General features: G+C 42.4%; 1 protein-coding gene across 4 annotated transcripts in view; it reads left to right on the top strand.

The window, feature by feature from the left end:
* EML1 (EMAP like 1) overlaps positions 1–24279 on the top strand; it is a 210124-nt gene that overhangs the window by 150033 nt on the left and 35812 nt on the right. For 2 of the 4 annotated variants that reach the window (XM_017892320.1, XM_017892322.1), the window contains 6 exons: positions 6869–6897; positions 7822–7878; positions 10608–10737; positions 13608–13757; positions 14689–14758; positions 17599–17709. In XM_017892320.1, the coding sequence (XP_017747809.1) occupies positions 6869–6897; positions 7822–7878; positions 10608–10737; positions 13608–13757; positions 14689–14758; positions 17599–17709 (547 nt within the window). The remainder of the gene's footprint in view (positions 1–6868; positions 6898–7821; positions 7879–10607; positions 10738–13607; positions 13758–14688; positions 14759–17598; positions 17710–24279) is intronic. The other 2 variants (XM_017892321.1, XM_017892323.1) reach the window with 1 other exon arrangement.

Here is a 24279-nt window from a genome sequence, read left to right as displayed (position 1 = left end):
ATGCAGGGCCTTTTTTCTTGGGGATGTCTTGGAATTCCCCAGCTCTTATTTCTGCCTTTATCCCAGCCTGAAAAGTGAGGAATCAGAAATTCTGAAAATTGTTCTCACCTTACTCTTTCAGTGCCACTGCTGTCTGGACTTATGGAGCACCTGCTGTGTACAGAACATAGTCCAAGGCATGGCAGGGAGTGGGAAGGAGCAGCACAGAAAGACTGATTCTCCTAACAAATGTCAGTGGCATAATGCCTGCAGGGCCACTCTGCTTCATTCACAAAGGACTCACAAATGGGAGAACAAGATAATCCACGGAATAGAAAAATGGTGAAGGGTCTGCACAGGCGCTCACTGAGAAGGAAATACCAGTGGCCCTTAACGCATGAATAGGCGATCAAGCCCAGACCTAATTAAAGAAATGCCGACCTAAGTAAGAAGATAGCATATTTAGAAAATTCTTTTTACTTTATCGTAAAATAAAGCACAGATGCAGAAAACCACACGAGCAAATTCATAGCTTAATGAATTGTTCTGAGGCAAACACCTTCTAGCACTTAGGAGGGGGAGGGGTTTACCCCTCTCCCAAGTGACAGACGGGTGTATCTGGAACTGGGGGTGGGAGTAGGGAAGGTGACTGTGTTTGATGAACTCCAACTCATCCTTCAAGACCCAACTCAGGATCCTCTTTTTTCTGGGAGCCTCCCCCGGCCCTCTATTCTGAGAGCAGTGCTTTTCAGATGGTGTTGTAACTGCCTGTTAACTTTATCTGTGACTCTGTAGCTCTCCTCCCTCCACCACGCTGCACACACCCCTTGCCCTCCCTTCGGCTCTGGGGGTCCAGGCCGTGCCATTCTGTAGACTTTACACAGTGCCTGGCAAACATGAGTGCTCAATAACTTTGTTGAATGGATGGAAGGATATTGTATATGGCCAGGCATCGCTTAATGACAGGCACTTTCTGAGAAACACATTGTTAGGTGTTTCCTCATTGTGTGAACATCATAGCATGTGTGTTTACAGAAAACTTCATGGTCCATCCTGATGGTCTAACCTGTTGCTCCTGGGCTACAGACCTGTACAGCACGTGACTGTAGGGAATACTGCAGGCAGTGGTAACACAGTGTTAAATATTGATGTATCTAAACATAGAAAAGATACTATAAAAATACAGTATTATAATTTTGTGGGACCACGGACATCTCTGTGGTCCATCATTGACAGAAACACCCCTGTGTCTGGCCCATGACCATTTCACTTCAAAGCCACAGCTATTCAAGAACTATGTAAACAGCACCACCTATGGGTAGACAATTTTAACACTACATTTTACACTGGAAGATAAGAGACTTAAGCATCTTTTTACTGAAAAAAATGTTTCACTCTTCAAGCCATGGGGTCATTTATGTTTTAATAAATTTCAAAATAATAAGTGCTAATATTCTTCGTATTGTTTTAGTTTTGAGACTGGTAGGTGAGGAGTCTGGAAATACAAAGATTTTTGCAGTGAAAGGAGGAGGAAGAGGGAAGCCATATTAATTAATAACATATGTTGGACGCATTGTAACACATCTTATTTAATCGTGCCAATAACCTGTTCCTCACAGTGGTTTTATTCCCATTTTTATATTAAGGATATTAAGCTGGTAGAGGTGAAGCCCCTCACCCAAGCCCTAGAGCACAGATCGAGCTGGCCTCAAAATGTGTTCTCCTTCCACCATGTTAAGCTGGAAGTATTGGTTGGAAATGTCTATGAAGCAGTCGCTTTTGTCATCAGTAAAGTCTCCAGCAACTTTTAAACATTTTGAATAGATGGTTCTTAAATGACCCTATTTCTAATAAAAAGCTGCTTAAGGACAATTTTTATAGAGTCATTATTTCCATGGTAGAGTATTCTGGCTTCCAGCAGGAACTTCATTTCATCACGTGAAGTTGTTTTTAAAAACAATCACGTGGCTGAGCCCAGTGTCTCACACCTGGAATCCCGGCACTTTGGGAGGCCAAAGCAGGCAGATCATTTGAGCCCGGGAGTTTGACACCAGCCTGGAAACATGATGGAACCCTGTCTCTACAAAAAAAATCTAAACATTAGCCGGGTTTGGTGGCATACGCCTGTAGTCCCAGATACTTGGGAGGCTGAGGTGAGAGGATGGCTTGAGCCCAGGAGGCAGAGGTTGCAGTGAGCCGAGATCATACCACTGCACTCCAGCCTGTGTGACAGAGCCAGATCCTGTCTCAAAAAATAAAAAGAAGTCATGTTATTCCAAGAGCCAAAGTTGTTCTGGATGAATAAATTTTGGAGAAATCGCATGTTTAACTTTGGAAAGGATTCTTTCTCTATCAAGTCTTATTAATCATTTTCAAAAGCAAGTATCTCTGCTCAAACAGCATGTGGCTCCTATTTGTTCCACTCTGATCGTACTTGCCCAGGAGTTTTACACATGTCACCACATGTCAAAAGACCTGCAGGATCTGGCCCCAGACCCCCCTTTCAGGAACATGGGGTTAGGTTAGTTAATGTAGATGAAAGATCTAAGAGCAGTTGCCCACAGAGGAGAGGCACAGTGAATATCTGTTGAGTTGCAGCCTGGACACATTGTCCACTGGACTCTCCTTGTAAATACCAGTCTACGGTGCAGCAAATAGGAGCTTTATCAGATGAGTAAAAACCAACCACTCAGACCATCTTTGTGCCCCAAGTCCATAGTGAGCATATTCAGGGATTTGAATTTTGACATATGTGTTCGCAGCTGTCTCTGCAGTGTTGACTGCACTGCTGTCTTGGTGTAAGCCTCCCAGCTCAGGGCAGGAGTTTTTCCTTGGGGCAGATGTCTAGTGTTCTCCTGCCATCTCCCCATACAGCTGCTGGTGTGGTGAAGATTCAAGTGTACCTCATCCTCCGTGAGTCCCCATGACTGCTTATATCTTACATCAGCTCTTGAACCATGCAGCTCAAGGGAGCATACAGCCAAGCTCTTTCAGCAAATCTCCGTATAAGCAGTAAGAACTGCACTGGAGTTCGTCTTGGAGACATTGGCCACAACTTAACACCAGAATAGCCAAGCACTGAGTTTGTTCACCAGAGGGGAAATCCTTTCTCTCCTCTGGGCTTAGTTCTGTCATTGGCTTCAGAGGCAGGTGCAGGACATCTTGATTGACTCCACACTGGGCGAGGGATGAATGAAGCCTCATTCTGCAGCTGGTGCTCCTTCACCCTTCCTAGGACAGGCCTAGGCATTCTTCCCCAATTACACACACCCCCCACCATGGAGCCACACCCCAGCTGTTGAGGGGATGTTAAGTCACTCACTTAATTTTTTCCATCGAGCTCACATCAAGAAATGGGGAATCAGAGATGAATTACATAACACCTTGAGAAGCAATCATCTCCCACTCCAAGTGAATTCACCGCCCAAGCGGGTTGCAAATAGTGCTGGGTCTGAAGGACCCACTCTCAATTCGAGTGGCTGTGCGTTCTGGAAAATGCACTTTCTGCACATGACTCCCGTCAACAGACTTTGTTGAGAGGCCACAGTGGCTTTAATGTTCTCTTCTGGTTATCACTGCACATCTGTGAGTTTGCCTTTCTATCAGTTGTTCAGAAGATTCGTCATCATTTTATGGGTTTATATTCTAAGATTTGCATGCATGAGTGAAATTACCTCCTCCCAGGCTTGCCTTTTAGGACAGGTAGTGGTGCATTGGCAGGAGTAATGGGTTCTAAAGCAAATATGCTGGGTTTTTTCAACAAAAACTCAACTTTCTAAAATAATAAAACATAGCAGTAGTATATTTTCTAAACCGCGTACCACAAAGTGATACATTGTTTAGAGCATGATTTAAAGAAATGTAAGCATTTTAGTACCACCTGATACCTCTCTCAATGACTTTAGTTGTTAACATTTCTGCTATCTAATCTGTTAATAGAAATCTTTCATTCTTCCTCTTACAGTTCTTCAGTGTCAAAGGTCCATGAGCTTCCCTGTATGGAGAGTTCAGATTCCCCTGCAGATTTTCTCTTTGTAGGAAGAACATAGTTCATAATTGCTTTTTTCTGTCTCTAGGGCAAGTTCTGAATTTCTCATTTCTGTGTTTATAGCTTTTGCATCATTCTACTTTTGTGATCAAAGTCATGATAAAAAAATAAGTTTTCCTATCTTTGGATTCCATACCTGGCTTCCCTTTGATTATGTTTCTGTTATTAGATTTGCCTCGTAGTCTTTTGTCTTAGCTTTCCTTCTGTTCTCACCTCCTTCTGCCTGTAAATCTAATAATATATGTGAAATTTGGAGTTAAGATTTCTTCTGCTTCTGCTTAGCACACAGAAAATGACAAGAATGTCACTCCCACCCTAAAAATGAGAACAATTCAGGTATCTACAGTATCATAGCTAGTGTAAGCCCACCATGGAGCTGAGGACAGAAAGTAGTATAATGAACTGAAATGTTATTGAAAAGTGGCAAGCCCCTCTGAGGAGGGACAGGCCCCATGGCTGCTTTTGTCTTTGGCAGAGCGGCGGGAAGAAAAGGGGAGACCTCATAGATGGGAGTAGGAAAACACCAGGAGCTGTAGAATTGGAAAAGGCTGAGTGTGGACTGGCAGGAGAGTTCAGAGTCCTCAGGGGCTCTGGCACACGGGAACCTTCCCCCTACTCACATGCACTCCGCTTTTCCCCGGACCTCAGTGAGTGTGCATGGTGGACTGGGAGCCGGACAGGCGGCTGAGGCAGAGGCATGCCAAGAGGAAAGCCACACTCAGGGCCTTGAACTAAGGGCCAGGGAGCAGCTGGCCACCCCGGAAGGAAGGATGAGGAAAGCTGAGAGAGAGTCCTTTGAGGGGTGGGTATTTAGTGAGGTCTGGGGACCTGGAGGACGGAGAGAAACTCCATCTGCACACCAAGCCCCAGACCAGGTTCCAGGCAGCAGCTGTCTGTGCCCCAGGGAGAGGCAGGATTGCTGAGAGCAGACCCCACCACCACCCACCAGGCACAGATCCTTGGGGCCTGCTGAAGACTGAAGACGGAGAACCAAGAGGAATTCCACAGGAGCTCCAGGCCTCACACCAGGGCAGCCGCTGCCTGTTGTCCAAGGCCCTGGGAATACAGTCATGAACAGAAAGATCCCTGCCCCTGTGGCATTGCCTCCTGGTGGGAGAAATAAAATGAAGTCAGGGGGCAAATAAGTGCTATAGAGAAAAATAAATCAGGAGGGGCGGGGGGTGTGGCGAGCAGGGCCTGAGGAGAGTTTTAGTATGGAGCAGGGAACGTGAAGCCATACACACAGCTAAAGCGGTGGCCCGAGAGTGGCTGACTTCGGGGAGGATGGTCCAGGAGGGACCGTGAGCCAGCGCCTGACACGGAGCCTGCTGGACCAGGTTCCCAGAACAGCAGGGAATATAGTGAAGGGAGATGAGCTCGGAAGAATACAGGGGTTAGGTGGAGATTGGACAGGGCCTTGTAGGCCAATGTAAGACCCAGGCTTTTAGGTTCAAAGACTGTGCCATGCCTTTATAGTAGTATTTTCAATGACCATAGTTTAGAATGTAGGAAGCTAAGCCTATAGCTTATAAAACTACTTAAAACACGTTTGAACAAAGTAAACCACTTCTAAAGCATCAGGAAAGTAGTAGGCTCCCCCGCCCCACTCCATGTGCTACATGAAGTTGTCTGGAAATCAAGAATATTAATATACAATATTATTTACTACATCATGAGATTAAGGATAGTTTTTATTCCTGGTGTTTTCATTGTGTTTCAAGTCAAAATTGAGGAGTAATATTAGGAATATATCTGCTCAAGTTTTTGTTTTAAATACACACACACACACACACACACACACACACACACACACAATGCATATGTGCTCCTAGCAGCATTTAAGGCACTATGGTAAAAGCAGTGTGCCCCTTGACGTCCGTTTACTCCTGTGTCTCGCTCTGTATCTTAAAGCAGGTGGAAGTCAGGGAAGCTAAGTGGTGCGAAGCATGAACTTTGGAGTCAAAGTTGAGATCAAGGGGTCACCCCCCTCCCTGAGCTCCCTGGGTCTCCCTGTCCCTGTCTGCAATGGAGATGGTGCCATCTCCCCAAAGATGGTGTCATGGGAGGGGTGCCCCTGGCAGGAAGTAGTGGGTCTGCAGTGGCGGCCGCCTCTCCTTCTGCCCCCAGGGACCACTCGTGGAAGTTTCTCCTATGGGGTGCTTGCTCCTAGGGATGTCTAGTCTGTCTGCAGCTGTCTGTCCTTGAATGATTCCTGAGTTTGGTTTCCCAAGCACTGCCATGGGGTGGTCTCACCTGCTCATGGGGGGTGCCCAGGGTGACTGAAGTCAGCAGGGGTGTCCCCACCTCTCCCGAGAGATGGCTGAGTTGGAGGGCACCACACCCTGGTGTTCCCCCCTCCTCTTTCTACCTTATGCTCACCTACCTGTCTTCCTAGAACAGCAATCCGCTTAGGAGGTGTGCTCTAAAAACCCTCACCAAAAGATCTTTTGTCAGGAATGTGCTAGTTTTAAATAAGTTCATTAAATAATCTGTCAGAAGAGTGTGGGGAATAAAAACAACCCTTTTTACGCATTTAGACAGGGTCATTCCCATCTTGATTAGCCACATTTTTTCCTCCCCGAAACACTTATTTGCACTCATAAAAAGCCCAAGTTTGGTGATAAAGTTAGGATTGCAGTCTCTTGCCCCTATGAGATTGTTTATGATTGTTTATGTGTGTTCCTTTTTGCAGTGAAGTTGGTTGTGTTTTTCTTATTGACGTGTATACCTTACGCAGCGTTTGTGTGACAGACTACTGCAGCCGTGGCTGTGGGGTCTGAAGTGAACGAGATTAAACACCCACAGTGCTCTTTAAAAACTGGTTTTGGTTTATTTTCACAGCAAACCCAAGGAGCCTGTATTCAGTGCAGGTAAGTCTGATTTAATTTTTGTATGGGAACCCCTCACTCGTTTCCTCAGAACTCAAGGGACAGAAAAGAAGTAGCCAGCTGCAGGGGCCAGCCTGGGAACACACAGGAGCTTTGGTTTGTGCAGATCAGATGGAGTGCTGTCAGCTTTGTTCGTGGGGGTTGAATGGCTCAGCTAGTGACAGCAAGACTGCCTTAAAAGTCGTAGAGGGCAAACCCTTCACCTACCCTCTCCAAAACCAATGTAAGACATGCCAATAATGAGGAGAGTGGAACGCCACCGCCCATGCCATGATGGAATTTCTAGATTAAAAGGTGTCTGTTGCCTTGGCTATTCCTTCCTTACTAACTGGATTCTGTTATCAACATTTGCATTTCTCTTAGGGGAAAGTTTCTTATGCATCAAGTTACATAACTGTCTAAAAGTAGCTTTTCTTTTTCTGCCTATGATCTCCTAAACTGCAAACTAATAGTTCATGTATATCTTTCCATATATCTTTTTTAACACCTTTTGTAATAAGGTAGATGCTGTTGTATAGCATCTTAACCTTATTTAGAAATGCATTTAAAATGCAAAAAAAAAAAAAGGACAAGTACGTAATTGATTAAATACATTCATTTAATTGTAATTGTTCTAGTTTTTTTCCTTAGTTCAGAATTAAAACATAAAAATCAAAGTGTTGTATTTATCAGCATGTGCTTTAGTGTTCATTTCATTTTCAGGAAGCATGAAACTACTCACTGAAAATGTAATTGCTGTAAGCTCGCAGGGTCACATCGTGAGCGCACTTGTCAGGATCCCTGAACTGTGTCCAGATTTTAAGATTGGGGGGCAGGTCAGGTGTTGGCCTGTGGGCTAGTGAGGGCTCCGGGCTCTGGGCAGGCAGGCCAGCCACACTTGCAGTACTCCACCGTCTCTTTGTCTAGCCCTTCTGTCTCTGTCTCCGAAATCACAAGGGAAACGCCGGGTGACACACTGCAAAGGTAGGCAGCATTTCTGAAACCTCATAGCTCTCTGAGCAAAGCTGTTACCCAGGCTACAGAAACCTTTTTCATACAGGCAAACAGATGCTCTCCTTGTATGAAAATGTTTTTGTGTTGCAAGCCACTTTGATTCATTTTAAGTTAAATGCATCCCTGAGCATTTACTTGGATGGGCTTTAATAAGTGGCTGTAATTTGGATCCCAATTGGTTATTGGCTGATTGCAGGAATTTTTTTTTCATCTATGTAAACCTTAAGAGAGCTATAGGGCCACCCCTGGATGTCCCACTGTTTGACTTGGTACCATGCACTGCTGCTGGCCTCTTCCCACTAGCGCCTTTGGGTTTGGTGGCGTGTGTGCTGTTATCCTAACCTGCCTGGAACAAACACTGCTTTCCCTGGCTGCATTTTGATTTTAGATGTAGCCTGTCTGAATCACCAGTACAAAACAGTGCCAAGGCCAACTTCAGTGCTCTTTTTGCCTAATTCAGTAAGTTAAAATTGTGCAGTAAGTAAGCTCAGTCCTAAGGATTCTTAATCATCACATGTCTGTGACTCAGGTGGATACTTCATAGACATTGGTTATATACATCCATGGTGTGCGTTTTATGTGTTGTGGAAATAGCATTATATTGTCTTTATTCCTAACCTACATTCTGCGAGCTTTCTGTCAGGACTGATTCTCTTACAAAGAGAGTTGCTAGAATCCCTTTTCATTTAGCTGTCAACTCCAGTCTTCTGCCCCTCTTTTCAAGAATGTCAATCTTTTGGGTGCTTTTAGATTCTTTGGTTGTGGTAGCCACACAGCCCCTGATGAGCTTATATTTGGGTGAGGGTTAAGGAAGGGAAGAAGCATCAGAGGAGAACAGCCTGAGCGGTGGCACAGACAGAGCAGGGTATAGGGGGTTGCGAAGAGACACGCCTGGCCCCAGAGGAGAATCCCTGTGGGTGGCTGTAGATGAGGTCCTGTGCAATGAGAGCCCAGGAGTGCATTTAGACCTGCTGGATCCAGCAAGGAAGAGAGCAGGTGAAGAAATTTACATGGAGGAAGGGCTCCATAAAACCTGGTTGGGCCTTGGTGGGTTTGGCAGCAGTGTGTAAACTGACCCAGGAGAGCCATAAGAGAGCCTGTGGTGATGGGGCCCCAGTGCACCTGGGGAAATTGGCACCACCATGGGAGATATTGTAAGGGGAGGATCCATGGGACGCAGTGGCTGGCACACATAGGCAGGGATGATCGGCGTTCATGACTCTCACTCAACGTCAGTCTTAATATGCAGTGTGAAGAGTGTGTCACATGCATGCATTTAAGACCTGAAGCGCATGCACACAATAACATGAAACTGGGGTGCCCTCTTGATTTTTAAGTAATATTGCATGTGGCATTGTTTGAAAATCCTTAAGAATAAGACTTATAACACTAATTTGTACTATAATTATTTCCTAACTGTTCCTCGCCAATTTCCTCCCTGGGGATGCTTTTTCTGTTGAGTTGTATACAGGTATCCCTGGTTCCAACTGCCCAATTTAAATACCATTAAGACCATGTCCTTTAATCTGCAGTGAGATTTCAGAATTCAGCGAGTTCTGAATCTGAGTGGAATTCATCAGGAGCAGAGCTCACAAGACATTTACTTTGCCCTTATCATATCCTGAGAACTCCAGTCAGAACACCCCAAGATGTTCTTTTTAAGGTCTAGGAGTTACCCTGTGTCGATACATTATTGATACTTACTTTTGTCCCTATAATTTATTGAAATATTAAAAGTTATTTTATTACAGAAATGTTCGTTCTAGAGAGTTTTGCATCCAGATTTCTCTAATGGGTCTTTTGTTCTTTTGTTTTCCATTTCTAGATTTTCTATGAGCATTTTCCTTTTTGCATTGCATCCTAGCATGCACTTCTGCTGATTTTATGTTCTTTACACTTGAAAGAATTGCTCAATTAAAAGATACATAGGCCGGGCGCGGTGGCTCACGCCTGTAATCCCAGCACTTTGGGAGGCCAAGGCAGGCGGATCACAAGGTCAGGAGATCGAGACCATGGTGAAACCCCGTCTCTACTAAAAATACAAAAAATTAACTGTGCGTGGTGGTGGGTGCCTGTAGTCCCAGCTACTCGGGAGGCTGAGGCAGGAGAATGGCATGAACCCGGGAGGCGGAGCTTGCAGTGAGCCGAGATCGCGCCACTGCACTCCAGCCTGGGCAACAGAGTGAGACTCCGTCTCAAAAAACAAAAAAAAAAAAAAAAAAAAAAAAAATACATAAAGATATATTTTACATTGCAATATAACAAATCCATTTAAATATTGAAAATATTTGTGAATTTGGATATTGAGATTGTGTATACACTGAACTCAAAACTTTACGTGGATTTCTTGTGTTAGTTGAAGTTTGGGGTGGTATTTTTTCCCCTCCTGATGATAAAAGAAAGTGTAAGCAGTAAAATCTCATGGAAAATCATTGTTGGAACCAAGTTCCTTCCTGCCTTTTACAATTTCATAGGTATCTCATGTACTTAAGTAAACAGAATATCAAAAGCAAACAAGATGCAAACTTGTGTTTCAAGCTGTTTACTTATACGTTACTTTTTTCCCTAGGATATCAATTAGAAATGACAGAAGGGTAAAAGTTTCTCTTTTACACTGAAAGGCTAGAGAGGATAAAGCATTTGTTTTCAGGTGTGCTGGGCACTGAGGTATCTTACTGACATCTTTGTTCTTTTTGTAGAAGAAGGCTATGTAAAAATGTTTCTTCGTGGACGCCCTGTCACCATGTACATGCCCAAAGATCAAGTGGATTCTTATAGCTTGGAAGCAAAAGTAGAACTTCCAACCAAGAGACTCAAGCTGGAATGGGTGTATCCTTTATTCACTGATTACGTCTCACATGAAGTTATCAATCAATGCTTGATGTTAACTGTAGAAATTCATAAAACTTAAGTCCCCTTCAGCTTTTAAAAAACAAAATGTTTTAGGCCAGATGTGGTGACTCATGCCTGTAATCCCAGCACTTTGGGAGGCCAAGGCAGGCGGATCACGAGGTCAGAAGTTCGAGACCATCCTGGCTAACAAGGTGAAACCCCGTCTCTACTAAAAACACAAACATTAGCCAGGCGTGGTGGTGGGCGCCTGTAGTCCCAGCTACTCAGGAGGCTGAGGCAGGAGAATGGCGTGAACCCGGGAGGTGGAGCTTGCAGTGAGCCGAGATGGCGCCACTGCGCTCCAGCCTGGGCAACAGAGCGAGACTCCGTCTCAAAAAAAAAAAAAAAAGTTTTACTGTTACTTTTGAAAACTTAATGTAACAAAATTGACCATATGTTAGAGACCTACAGAGTTCTAACCAAATAGGAGCTTCATAAGAGCTACTTATTATCAGGAGAACCAACTTACCATTCCTGAATGAAATAGCTGTGATTTTGGCTCAAATACATATTCATTGTTTTCCTGAAAAGAAAATATGAAGATGTTATATGATTGTATGAGTGATATTTTCTTTGTCAGAAGAAAATGAATCACTAGTTTCTGGTCCTAATTTTATTCTTTCCGAAAGAATGACAATAGTAGTTAGAAATATATAAAGAAGCAAATGGTGAAAATAATCAGGAATGGGTAGAATTTTAGATTCTAATGAGAACTGATTTTTTTTTTTTTTTTTTTTTTTTTTTTTTTAAGAGATAGAGTCTCCCTGTGTTGCCCAAGCTGTACTTGATCTCCTGGACTCAAGCAATCTGCTCGTCTCAGCTTCCCCAAGTGCTGGGATTATAGGCATGAGCCACCATGCCCGGTCAAAAGCCAATTATTTTTAACAGGAGCTATCATATATTTAGTCAACTTTTCAGGGACAGATGGAAAACTAGGCGCTGTCTATATTTATAAGGAAACAACAGTGACAATGCAAGAAAATATTGCCCTTATGATTGAGGAAATGGGAGTATCCAAAATTGAAACTAAACCACATCGGCAAAAAAGTTTTTAAACCCAAGGAAAGAGGGGTACCCTGAAACGAGGACTAGCATTCTCCCCTTAAACCAAGTGTGGCCTAACTTCAAGTGTGACCTTGACTGAAGGGATGATAGAAAAATATGAATACCAAAGTACTGAATGAAGGGAGTCAAGTGAATGACGTAAATGAAATTGACATGCCATGTAGATATCATCCTACTACTAAAAATACAAAAAATTAGTTGGGCGTAGTGGTGGGTACCTGTAGTCCCAGCTACTTGGGAGGCTGAGGCAGGAGAATGGCGTGAACCCGGGAGGCAGAGCTTGCAGTGAGCCAAGATGGCGCAATTGCACTCCAGCCTGGGCAATGGAGCGAGACTGCATCTCAAAAAAAAAAAAGAAAGAAAGAAAAAGAAAGCTAGCTACAGTGATACACCCCTATAGTCCCAGCTGTACAAGAGGCTTAGGTGGAAGGATCCAGGAGTTCCAGTCCAACCTGGGTAACATGGCAAGTCCCTGTCTCAAAAATACATATATTCATATCAATCAAAAGGCTCCCCAAAATATAGGCCACAAAATCTGAATCACCATATAACTAACGTTCTTGAAACAGAGGTGCTGGCAGCTTCATTGCATGAGGTTTGGAAAAGTGAGATTCCAGGGGAAAAAACAACTGAAAGATAAGAAAATAGAAACTGTGAAAAAGGTGAATTAAATGTTGATTATTTTTCCATTTATTTCCATGTTCTTATTACTTTAGAGGAAGCCTGCAGAGACCACCTTTCAGTCTATGCAGATTTTAAGGCCAAAAAGAAAATTTTTTTTCACCCTCAAATATTTATTGAGTACCTGTGTAATGCGAAGCGTGGAACACAAATTATAAGATGTTGGTTTAAATTGAAGCTGTTGTGACTTCGTTTAGAATAATTACTATTTGAGATTATGGAATCATATTCTTTAGAAATTTTTAAAAATTACCACCTGTACCTAAATTTCTCCCCCAAAATACTTTTTTTTTTTTTCAAATTCAAATGTCATAGGCATTTACCTGCACCTGTTTTGGAATATATTTTGATACATAAAATTGAAGTGCTTCAGCTTGTCTTTAAGTCAGTAGTGGTTTATTAAACGGTTGTATCACATCTGGAAAACATTATTCAAAACATTTATTCAGTCTACTTCCTGTTCATATTTTAGAAGATGTAAAGCAATGAAATTTGCTCTAAATAAAGGGCATTTTTGGGCCACTATTTGGCATTTGGCCGGGTTACTTTTTACATCCAAGTTCAAGTGATACTTTGTTCTCAAAATAATTTTCAAGGTTTGGAAGTATAATGCAAAGTTTTAACAGGGATTCTTATCCCAAAGGATCTGATAAGCCTGATTTTTTTTTTTTTTTACCTTTTATGCATGTTTGTGTGCATGTGTGTGTGTCATTTTTACCCTTTGTAAGTACTTTTACCATGTTTAAAAAATGAATTTTTTAGTAAAATTTAGCTCGATTACAGTAAAAAAATTAATAATTGACTCAATAGCTTTCTAAAATAAAACCAAATCCTTGTAAAAATATGTATTCACATTACATCAATGACTGTTTCCAACTTTACTGCATGCCTTTTGGGGGTCACATGTATTCGTCACCGAATATTTGCAACTTAATGTTATTTAAATTAGTGACACTGATGGTAATAGTTATATGGTATTTTATTGCCTGTGCCTGTTGAATAAAGCTGATGTTTTGTCAGCTCTTAAAGGGAAAAAAAAATTTGTCTTGACATCCGCAAAGCTATGGGTACAGGGGTCGAGACTGCCGTAACAACCTGTACTTGCTTCCGACGGGAGAGACCGTCTACTTCATCGCGTCCGTAGTGGTGTTATACAATGTGGAGGAGCAACTGCAGAGGCATTACGCTGGCCACAACGATGACGTGAAGTGGTAAGTCCTGAAACAGGTCATTCCTGCTACTCGGAAGGCCAAGGTGGGAGGATCGCTTGAGGCCAGGAGTTCCAGACCATCCTGGGCAACAGTGAAACTCTGTCTCTAAAAAAAATAAAAATAAATGTGATTCCTGTTGCACAGGTGGAAAGAGCATTAGCAGAACACGGTCAGTATTGGGACATAACTAAGGAGAAGGAGGAGGGTCTGAAGAAATGTGGTCTTTGGGAGAGCTCTTCTGTGTGGTCTCCTTGTGGTCCGCTCATTGCTGCGCTCCGTGAGACACCTCTCATGTTTACTTTTCCAGCCTCACCAACACATGAGCTTCACGGACCGCATTGTCTCAACTAAGAGCACCACCTCTTTGGAGGCCTTCTTAACACATCATGTGTTAAAGGCTTCTAATTTGGGTCTTTATTTTTTGGTAAACATAAAAACGTGTTGCTCAGGTTTGCGGCTGAGTTGGCTCTTCCCATAATTCATTTATAGCTTTTGGTAGGCATTTTATGTATCTTGGAAGGATGGATGCATGAAGAGATGGATTTATATATTTGTCCTGGTTCCTTGGTCAGTGATAAAAATCCTGTTGGCGAAAGATGGTATTTTTCCTATTTACGTACTCAACGTGACTTTTAATAAAGATTGTAGACTAATGTCGTGGTTCTGAGGTTGAAATTTTATTTTCCCAGCAGAGGATGCTTTTTCCTTAAGTTTGAAAATTCTTGAGCAGAAATAAGGGAATTAAGATTCAATGAATTAGGCACTAGTTGTTTCCTAACGTCGTAGTGCTCAGAGAATTTGTCATGAGTCTGTAAGAAGTTAGGCATTACATATTTCTTATATTTAAATCTTTGACTAGATTATATTTGAACAAGGGAAAAGTAAAACTTACCTGCGACATGTAGATGTTTTATAAATATCCTTTTGTTAGCCTAGCAGTTCATCCTGACCGGATCACGATAGCAACAGGACAAGTCGCAGGCACCTCGAAGGATGGAAAAGTGAGTTATACCTTTTCATTGTTTCATAATAAACTGGTAACACAAAGTAATTTTTAGAAAACATTGTGCTGCCGAGTAAGGCTGCTTATATATAATTATGGTATCTGAAAACTTCTGAACCCCTCACTAGAATTTTTTATTGTAAATTAGAAGACTTATTGTGTGGCAGGCTGCAGTGGCTAACGCCTGTAATCCCAGCACTTTGGGAAGCCGAGGTGGGCGGATCACAAGGTCAGGAGATCGAGACCATCCTGGCTAACACGGTGAAACCCCATCTCTACTAAAAATACAAAAAAATCAGCTGGGCGTGGTGGTGGGCGCCTGTAGACCCAGCTGCTCGGGAGGCTGAGGCAGGAGAATGGTGTGAGCCCGGGAGCGGAGGTTGCAGTGAGCTGAGATCGCGCCACTACGCTCCAACCTGGGCAACAGAGCGAGACTCCGTCTCAAAAAAAATAAACAAACAAAAAATACAAAAATTAGCCAGGTGTGGTGGCACATGCCTGTAGTCCTAGCTACTCGGGAGGCTGAAGCAGGAGAAATACTTGAACCCAGGAGGTGGAGGTTGCAGTGAGCCAAGATCATGCCACTGCACTCCAGCCTGGGTGACAGAGAGAGACTAAGTCTCAAAAAAAAAAAAAAAAAAAGACTTACTGTGACCTTAAAAATCCCTGGAGCTCATCTTAATTTCATCAGATTTTAAATAGCATTGTTCTGAACAAAGAATTCACTAATTCTTAAAATGTTTATTTATACGATAAGCATTAAAAATATGAAGGTAAACATTTAATGAAGTTAAAATTATAGTAAATAATAATTTGAATATACGACATTTTGCTAAATTTCAGCCACCCTCTGCCCTGTCCTCTGAATGTCCTTTAACAGTCGTGACTTTAACCCATGGAGTTTGTGTCTGTGTGCAAGTCACAAAAGCTACTAGGAGGTTTTTAGCACAAATTTTGCAAGCACTTCAGCAAGACTTTAATTTGCATTTTAAGGCGTTAGAGAGGGAGCTTGTAGCTTTTTTGATAGCTACTTTTATATAGCTTGTTATTGCATAATATTTTATCTGAAACTAATTTCTTTAAGTACATACATTTTATCAACATGTTTTCATCCTGAAAAAGTGAATACTACCATATTTCAGAAAATATTTTAGTAACATTGGATTTTAAATATTAATCTTATGCTATTTTCCGGGTTTTTTTGTTTTGTTTTGTTTTGTTTTGTTTTGTTTTGTTTTGTTTTGAGACAAGGTCTCACTCTGTTGCCCAGGCTAGAATGCAGTGGCACAATCACGGGTCATTGCCACCTCTGCCCCCCAGGCTCAGGTGATCCTCCCACCTCAGCCTCCTGAGTAGCTGGGAGTACAGACGCACATCACCTCACCCGGTTAATTTTTGTATTTTTTGTGGAGATAGCGTTTCACCACATTGCCCAGGCTGGTCTCAAACTCCTGGGCTCAAGTGATCTACCCACCTCAACCTCCCAAAGTACTGGGATTACTGGCATGAACCACTGTGCCTGACCTCCATTAATATTTTATACTTGAAAAGAGTTAACAGAAATAATGGAAATCAGACCACTATTATGTAAATAAATTCACTTAAATTGAATGGGTCTTTCAATCTTTTTTTGTTTAATGTTAAATGGCTTAGAAAAATTCTTTGAAATTAATAGTAAGCCATTTGTTCCTCCCTCTAGTGGCTTAAAAGTATATTTCAGTTTCTGGTATTGAAATTGAATCGGTACTTTAGAACCAGAGAAAAATGTTATAACTATCTTTCAGTTTACCCACAGAGAAATCCAGAGAGGCCTAGTGAATGCCTGCAGACACCCAGCTACTTAGAGATTAGACTGAACTAGAACCTGGTTCACCTAATGCCTGCCTAGTGTTTCTACTAGGTCCAATGCCAGCACCTTTTCTTATTGATAAATCTACTGGTTACTCTATGATGCTTCCTTCTATTAAGGAAGAGAAAAATTAACATAAATAACCTAGGAACACAGTTGAGAGGATTTTAAGCCAATTATAATAATTCTAAATCTTATTTGTACATAATTGATGCCTGTTTTGCCCAAGAATGTTAAGGTGTCTTTTTTTTTTTTTTTTTTTTTGAGATAGAGTTTCACTCTTGTTGCCCAGGCTGGAGTGCAGTGGTGCAATCTTGACTCACTGCAACATCCACCTCCCGGGTTCAAGCGAGTCTCCTGCCTCAGCCTCCCAAGTAGCTGGGATTACAAGCATGCATCACCACGCCTGGCTAATTTTTTGTATTTTGTAGAGACAGGGTTTCACTGTGTCGGTCAGGCTGGTCTTGAACTCCTGACCTCAGGTGATCCACCTGCCTCAGCCTCCCAAAGTGCTGGGATTACAGGTGTAAGCCACCACGCCTGGTCTGTTAAGCTCTTAATATTATTTCGTGGTGACCGTCTTATGAACTTAGGCATGGTGACACCTTAGCAACGAAACAGACTTTAAAAGAATAACCCATATGTGAGATTCCATTTTACTTGTCATTTTTTCATTTCTAAAATTCAGACACATTTAGATGCACCAATTAAAGTGTCAGTTCCCATGGTACTATTGTCAAAAACTGGCCATTCAAATTTCAAAACTCGGTAAACCTCTCCTTACTGTTAAATTATCAACAAGGCCCTCCACCTCCTGAAGCCATTGGGAATGTTTTATTTACATAAAAAGGTAGACTCCTGAAATGCAGAAAAAGCTCTTTTGTTTTGACAAAGTCTGAGTTACTGTCCAAGCAATCTTGTAGCGTCACGGTAAAGACACATGTGTATCCCCCTCACAGTTGATGGCTCTGTGTTTTTTTTCTAAATAGCAATTGCCCCCACATGTGCGCATCTGGGATTCTGTGACATTGAATACTCTCCACGTCATTGGAATAGGTTTTTTTGACCGAGCAGTCACCTGTATTGCATTCTCAAAATCTGTAAGTACGTGCCATGTGGGTATTGCTGTCTTCTTCCACAGGAAGTAGAGAACCAACTCAGGGTTAAAGAGGGGGAGTTGACACACTCGATACCTGCCCCAGTGTATGTACAGATTTGGACTCCGAAACATTCCTGCTTCCGAGGACCTCTCAGTCAGAGGTCATATGCATGTCTCATCGGGGACACACTCTTCCAATCAGACATCTCCAGCCACATGGGTTTGGTGATGAAAACAGACCCCCAGAGACATCGTCCTCACTTTCCTTGAGGCTATTTGAATTTTGCATGCTTCTTTCGAGGGTGGCTCCAGTGTGTCTGTCTCTGCCATCCTGCTACTGGAAAGGGGTCCCAATCCAGACCCCAAGGGAGAGTTCTTGGATCTCTCATAAGAATTCAAGGCAAGTCCATAGAGTAAAGTGAAAGCAAGTTTATTAGGAAAGTAAAAGAATAAAAGAATGTCTACTCTATAGAGCAGTCCTGAGGGCTGCTGGTTGCCCATTTTTATGACTATTTCTTGATTATATGCTAAACAAGGGGTGGATTATTCATGCCTCCCCTTTTTAGACCATATAGGGTAACTTCCTGATGTTGCCGTGGCATTTGTAAACTGTCATGGCGCTGGTGGGAGTGTAGCAGTGAGGACAACCAGAGGTCATTCTTGTCGCCATCTTGGTTTTGGCGGGATTTAGCTGGCTTCTTTACTGCAAGTGGTTATATCAGCAAGGTTTTTATGACCTGTATCTTGTGCCAATCTCCATCTCATTCTGTGACCTAGAATGCCTGACCACCTGGGAATGCAGCCCAGTAGGTCTCAGCCTCATTTTACCTAGCCCCTATTCAAGTTGCTCTGGTTCAAACGCCTCTGACATTTCTCCCCTCCCTTTTATAAGAGAATCCTTAATCTTAAGGGTTAAGGGACAAAGATCCATCTTCTGTAACTTCTTCAGGCTGAATAGGGGTGATGATATTCCTGCCTAACTGTTAGGGTCTCTTGTATTTGGGGTAGAGAAGAGCTCAGTCAGAAAGCATCAGTTTGGCAAGGTGATATCTGGAAGATTAGTAAGTGTTCAACTTAAGAAAACATAGAGTAAGCTTATCCTGTATTCCTACACAAAGAGTACAACAGCAGTATATTCCACAACAGTAAAACAAAATAAACAAAATTATCCCAAGTAAACTAAGAAGGCTTTTTATTAACTGGGCAACTGTTGGAACCAAGCTGATATGGGGATCTCTAGCTGATTCCAGTGTCTCCAGAATTAGAATACTGATCCAGATATTTACATTACCCATCGCTTTTATTTATTCTGAGCAGCAGTCAGAGATCACTGGTTGGTTCACAGGAATAAGCAGGGTTAGTCTAAATTGCAGAAAAAATTTAAAAACAACTGTTGAAACTAGAATCTAATAACAAATGTACCATAGTTCTTGAAACATAATTTCTCTCTCCAGTCTCCCAGTTTTACTAAAGACAAACCATAATAAGACTGATTTGTTTGGAAACATAAGCCTTAGTCTTATATACTTGGCTTGATTATTGTATAAAGTACAGCAAGAATAATTATTTTCACATAGGCTTTTAAATTGCCTTTGATGGAACTCTGTTTCATAAGGAATGTCAGATAAGACCTTTTTTAAAGCAAGCCCAGCCATGGGTTTATATCCTCAAATACCTATGGGTTGGGTAAATTCCTCTCCTCTTGGGGGGTCCCAAGATAACTTGGGGCTCCTGGGCCTGTGAGAAAGTGACATTCTTTACTTACCACAGGTCAGGAACCCTTTACAGGGACTATGGAGACAAGGTACAAGGCCAGTTTCCCCCATGGGTCTTCTATGGACTCTACAATTCAAATTTGATTCCTTAAAGGAAAGCATGCCATTCCTGTCAAAAAAATAACCAGTTTCTCCAGTTGTGTCCTGTTACAAACAAAAACAAATTCTTTACAATTGTGCAATTAACTATATTGCCATAAATTAAGAATACTCACAAATAGTTTCTAAATTCTGGAGAAATCAGGTAGAGAGAAATAATATGCTTCAAATTTTGTTCATAGCAGTATACTTTACTTAATTGTTAAAAGCCCTAAATAGCTCAAAAGAAAAGTTTTCTTGACTTTGAAAAAAACAAAGGATCAGCAACGTTTTAAGCAAAGTCGAAAAAGATGACTTCAGTCTTCTATTAGTTTGGTTCATGCAGTTAACTCCTGTTCTGCTTGATATTCAGGAACATTTCAGCTCTCCATGAGAGTCCTGAAAGTTTTTTCCTCTATTCTAATGTTACAACTTCGAAAGTAATCAGAAACTTGCATTCAAGAGCACTTGTTAAAGGCCTATATCTGATTACAAGCCACCTTTTAAATAGGACCAAAACAAGACAAGAATTGTCTGTGGATGACAAAAAGTCTTAGGACAGCCACAGTTAAAGCCCCAATTGGCAAGGAAATTTGGTTACTCCTGGAGCACACAATAATTTAACATAACAAGTACAACTATTAATAACATACACTAAGTCATATCAGAATTATAGGAATTTCACTTAATTTTGGAACACATACCAATAACATATTTATACAAATACAGCCCAAAGAAAGCCAATTTCCTATTTGACAATGCTTCCTGTATGACTTTTATACCAAATAAGCCAAATTTCACCTTTATATTTGTGTACTATTGATGTTAAATATTCTTAATAAAACCTCATAGATAAATCTATTCTTTTTTTTTTTTTTTTTGTTAAATATTTTTTAAAAAAACCCCTAAAAAAAATTTTTTTTTTTTTTTTTTTTTTTTTTTTTTTTTTTTGAGACAAAGTCTCACTCTGTCACCCAGACTGGAAGGCAGTGGCATGATTTCAGCTCACTGCAACCTCCACCTCCCAGGTTCAAGCAAGTCTCCCACCTCAGCCTCCCTAGGAGCTGGGATTACAGGTGTACACCACCACGCCCAGCTGTTTGTTTGTATTTTTAGTAGAGACAGGTTTCACTATGTTGGCCATGCTGATCTTGAACTCCTGACCTCAAGTGATCCACCGGCCTCGGCCTCCCAAAGTGTTGGGGTTACAGGTGTGAGCCATCCTGCCTGGCCAGTCTATTCCATTTTAATCAGTATGACCATAAGGTAAGATTTTTATAAACCGTTTATTAATCCTTTACAATTTTGTTAAAAGCAGATCATTGCGCAGAGAAAACCTGTTGTGCTTTTATTCCAATGTTTAATTTACAGAAAATTGATTAATACCCCTTTAACTTTAGCCAGTATGTTCACACAGAATTTCTTTTACAAGATTAATTTTCACAAACTTTTGACAACTTGCTTTAACTTTCAGCTTTATCCTGTCTAATTTAAAACAATAATTTAAGTTTTACTCTAGGCAAAATAATAATAATAATCCACCTTTCCATGCCTTCTTATAATCTATTATCAAAACACATTTCACTTTCTTTGTGCACCTTACATGTAAAACTGTTTTTATTTCCCAAAATTACTTAAGTCATGTGAACTGAAGGCATTACACTTTTTACTTTTCTTACAAAATATTTGATTTAAGCTCTTATTATTATACCAGTTAATCAAAGCTCTTTCATATACAAACATCACACACATAATACATGTAAATACACAGACAGAAAAGGACTCATTCCCTAAGCCAGGAATTGAACCCTGATCCCAGGCTGCCATTGTGATGGCAGAGACCAAGATAAAGTACTGCCACATAGTTATAAGGTCAAGCTCCCAAGCACCTGAAACAAGATAAGAGAGAAACTTTATCCAGATTTTTTTCAGGAACCTGCCGCAAAATTTATAACTGACCAGTTTGCTGTGCTACCTTGAACAGTGGACTTACAGGGTCTTAGGCCCACATTTTATCCTATGGTACCCCTCTTTATGACAGAACGATATAGAAAGACAAATTTATAACACAAAGTACGACAGATTCTCTGCAGCTTAAGGTTACCCTCACAAATCCTGTTTTCCCTTTAATCAAAACTTTACAGGAGATAAACAGTGATTTTTACCATTCATTCAACCAATTTGCACAGAGAGAGGGAGGTAGAGCAAGGCCAGAAGTCTGACTGGTAAGAAATTCTTACTCTCTTGCTGGCGTGGCAGACTTCTGGGTTCCCTTTCCCTGAGGCGGCCCTAGTGATCCGGCTGGCTGCACCACAGCCCTGGGGGCCAAGCCAGATCATAAAGGAAAATTATCTTTTTCCATCCTGGCCAGAGCAAAATATGTGTGACGAAACATGGACATTAGCCATTCAGCTTAGCACCCAATATCAAACTGGCAAGGCTTAAACATGCCTCTGGTTGGCCCCATCATTGTTAATCCAGCCTCCAACCAGGAGTTTCAACTTATGGTCTCTGGGCGAGATGGTGGCCCTGAGTAATAGAAAACATAAGAAAGGGAAAGGAGAGAGAAAAAAGCATTGCCTGTGGCAGGGCGGGGAAGGCAGAGAGCTCAGGGAGGCCAGAGAAGGACCTGCCCACTGCAGCGACACTGAAAAGTTCAGGTGGCTGCTTGCTGATAACAAAGGGATCTTTTCCAGCATTCCCATCAGCTCTCAAATTTCCCCTTTAGGGGAGGAAAAAGCCCCCCATGTCCCATGATCTTGTACGTGCCTAATTCTGTCACTCTTAGACATCAGCAAAGAGTGCAAGGCAGATTAATCCAAAGATAACAGCAGTTAATGTCCCATAGTGCCAAACCTGTTCTTAGCTGAAAGAGGCTTTACTGAGAGGGGCCTCTCACCCCCTAAATCTTAGGAAGGAATCTAACATTCCTAAGTTGGGCCTCGAACCCAAGGTCTGTCAGGCGTCCTTGCCTTTTATTAATAGGGGCATTTAACTCACTCTGTCTTAGGAGAGACTCCTAAGTTGGGCCTCTAATCGAATCCCGTCCTTTGCCCAGGTATATGCACCCCACTTACCCAAAATCAGCCATTCGGTGTGTAGAGATGATTTTTCTTTGCGTTAGGGGTCTCTTCAGTGTCATCCCTTTGGTGTTAACCAGAAAGATGTTATCAGACCCCACCACTTACTAAAGTTAGCCTTTGGATCGGAGGTTTCCTCAGTATTGTCCCTTCCATGGTCTCCAGAAAGATGTCACCGGACCCCACCACTTACACAAAGTCAGCCTTTGGGTTGGGAGTTTCCTCAGTATCGTCACTTCATGGTCACCAGAAAGATGTGACCATAAAGGGGTCCCCATCCAGACCCCAAAAGAGGGTTCTTGGATCTCACGCAAGAAAGAATTCTAGGCGATTCCATAAAGTGAAAGCAAGTTTTTTAGGAATGTAAAGGAATAAAAGAGTGGCTACTCCGTAGACAGAGCAGCCCCAAGGGCTACTGGTTGCCCGTTTCGTGGTTATTTCTTGATGACGTACTAAACGAGGGATGGATTATTGATGCCTCCCCTTTTTAGAGCACATAGGGTAACTTCCTGACGTTGCCATGACATTTATAAACTGTCATGGTGCTGGTGGAAGTGTAGCCGTGAGGACGACCAGAGGTCGCTCTTGTTGCCATCTTGGTTTTGGTGGGATTTAGCCGGCTTCTTTACTGCAAGCTGTTTTATCAGCAAGGTCTTTATAACCTGTGTCTTGTGCCAACCTCCTATCTCATTCTTTGACCTAGAATGCCTGACCACCTGGGAATGCAGCCCAGTAGGTCTCAGCCTTATTTTACCCAGCCCCCATTAAAGATAGACTTCCTCTGATTCAAACGCCTCTGACAAGCCCAACGTGGCTGGCAGGCAGCCTGGCCGCAAGCAGGGATTGGACAGGGCCTTGTTGGCTTCCAGGCTTCCTTAGGACATACTGGTTCAGCAGACCCACCCCACACTCTTTTAAACCACTTCAACCACTTCAGAAACCCGTATTCACATGCATGTGCACGTGCTCCCATGAAAAGATCCCCGTGTACTCAGGCTTCCAGAGCCAAGGCCTTGTGTAGCCCCGCAGCAGCCACGTTCACAGCTGCTAACAGCCCCTGTGCCATGCCTGCTGCGGCCACTGTCTGCTCTAGGAGGTTCTCTTGTTTTCATGCAACCCAGTGGTGAAGAGACACCCCCCTGACCCCTCTCTTCCCCAACTCCTGTTTCTTCATTCCCCATCATTTACCTGCTCTTTCTGTATGGTCAAGAAAGCATGTCTTGGCTGGGCACAGTGGCTTGGCCAGACACAGTGGCTCACACCTTCTAGCCAACACTTCAGGAGTCTGAAGTAGTAGGATTGCTTGAGCCCAGGAATTTGTGACCAGCCTGGGCAACATAGGGAGATCCCATCTCTACAAATAATAATAATAAAAATTATCTGGGAGTGCTGGTTCACACCACGGTCCCAGCTACATGGGAGGCTGGGGTAGGAGGATTGCTTGAGCCTGGGAGGTCAAGGGTGCAGAGAGCCATGATTGCACCACTGCACTCTGACCTGGGTGACAGAGCAAAACACTGTCTCCAGAAAAAGAGAGAGAGAGAGAAGAAAGAGAGAGAGAGAGAGAGAGAAAGAAGGAAGGAAGGAAGGAAGGAAGGAAGGAAGGAAGGAAGGAAGGAAGGAGGGAGGGAGGGAGGG

The sequence above is a fragment of the Rhinopithecus bieti genome, unplaced genomic scaffold (assembly GCF_001698545.2).
Source record: "Rhinopithecus bieti isolate Rb0 unplaced genomic scaffold, ASM169854v2 scaffold_20150, whole genome shotgun sequence".
Taxonomy (NCBI): Eukaryota; Metazoa; Chordata; class Mammalia; order Primates; family Cercopithecidae; genus Rhinopithecus; species Rhinopithecus bieti.
This window is presented reverse-complemented; position numbering and strand designations above follow the sequence as displayed.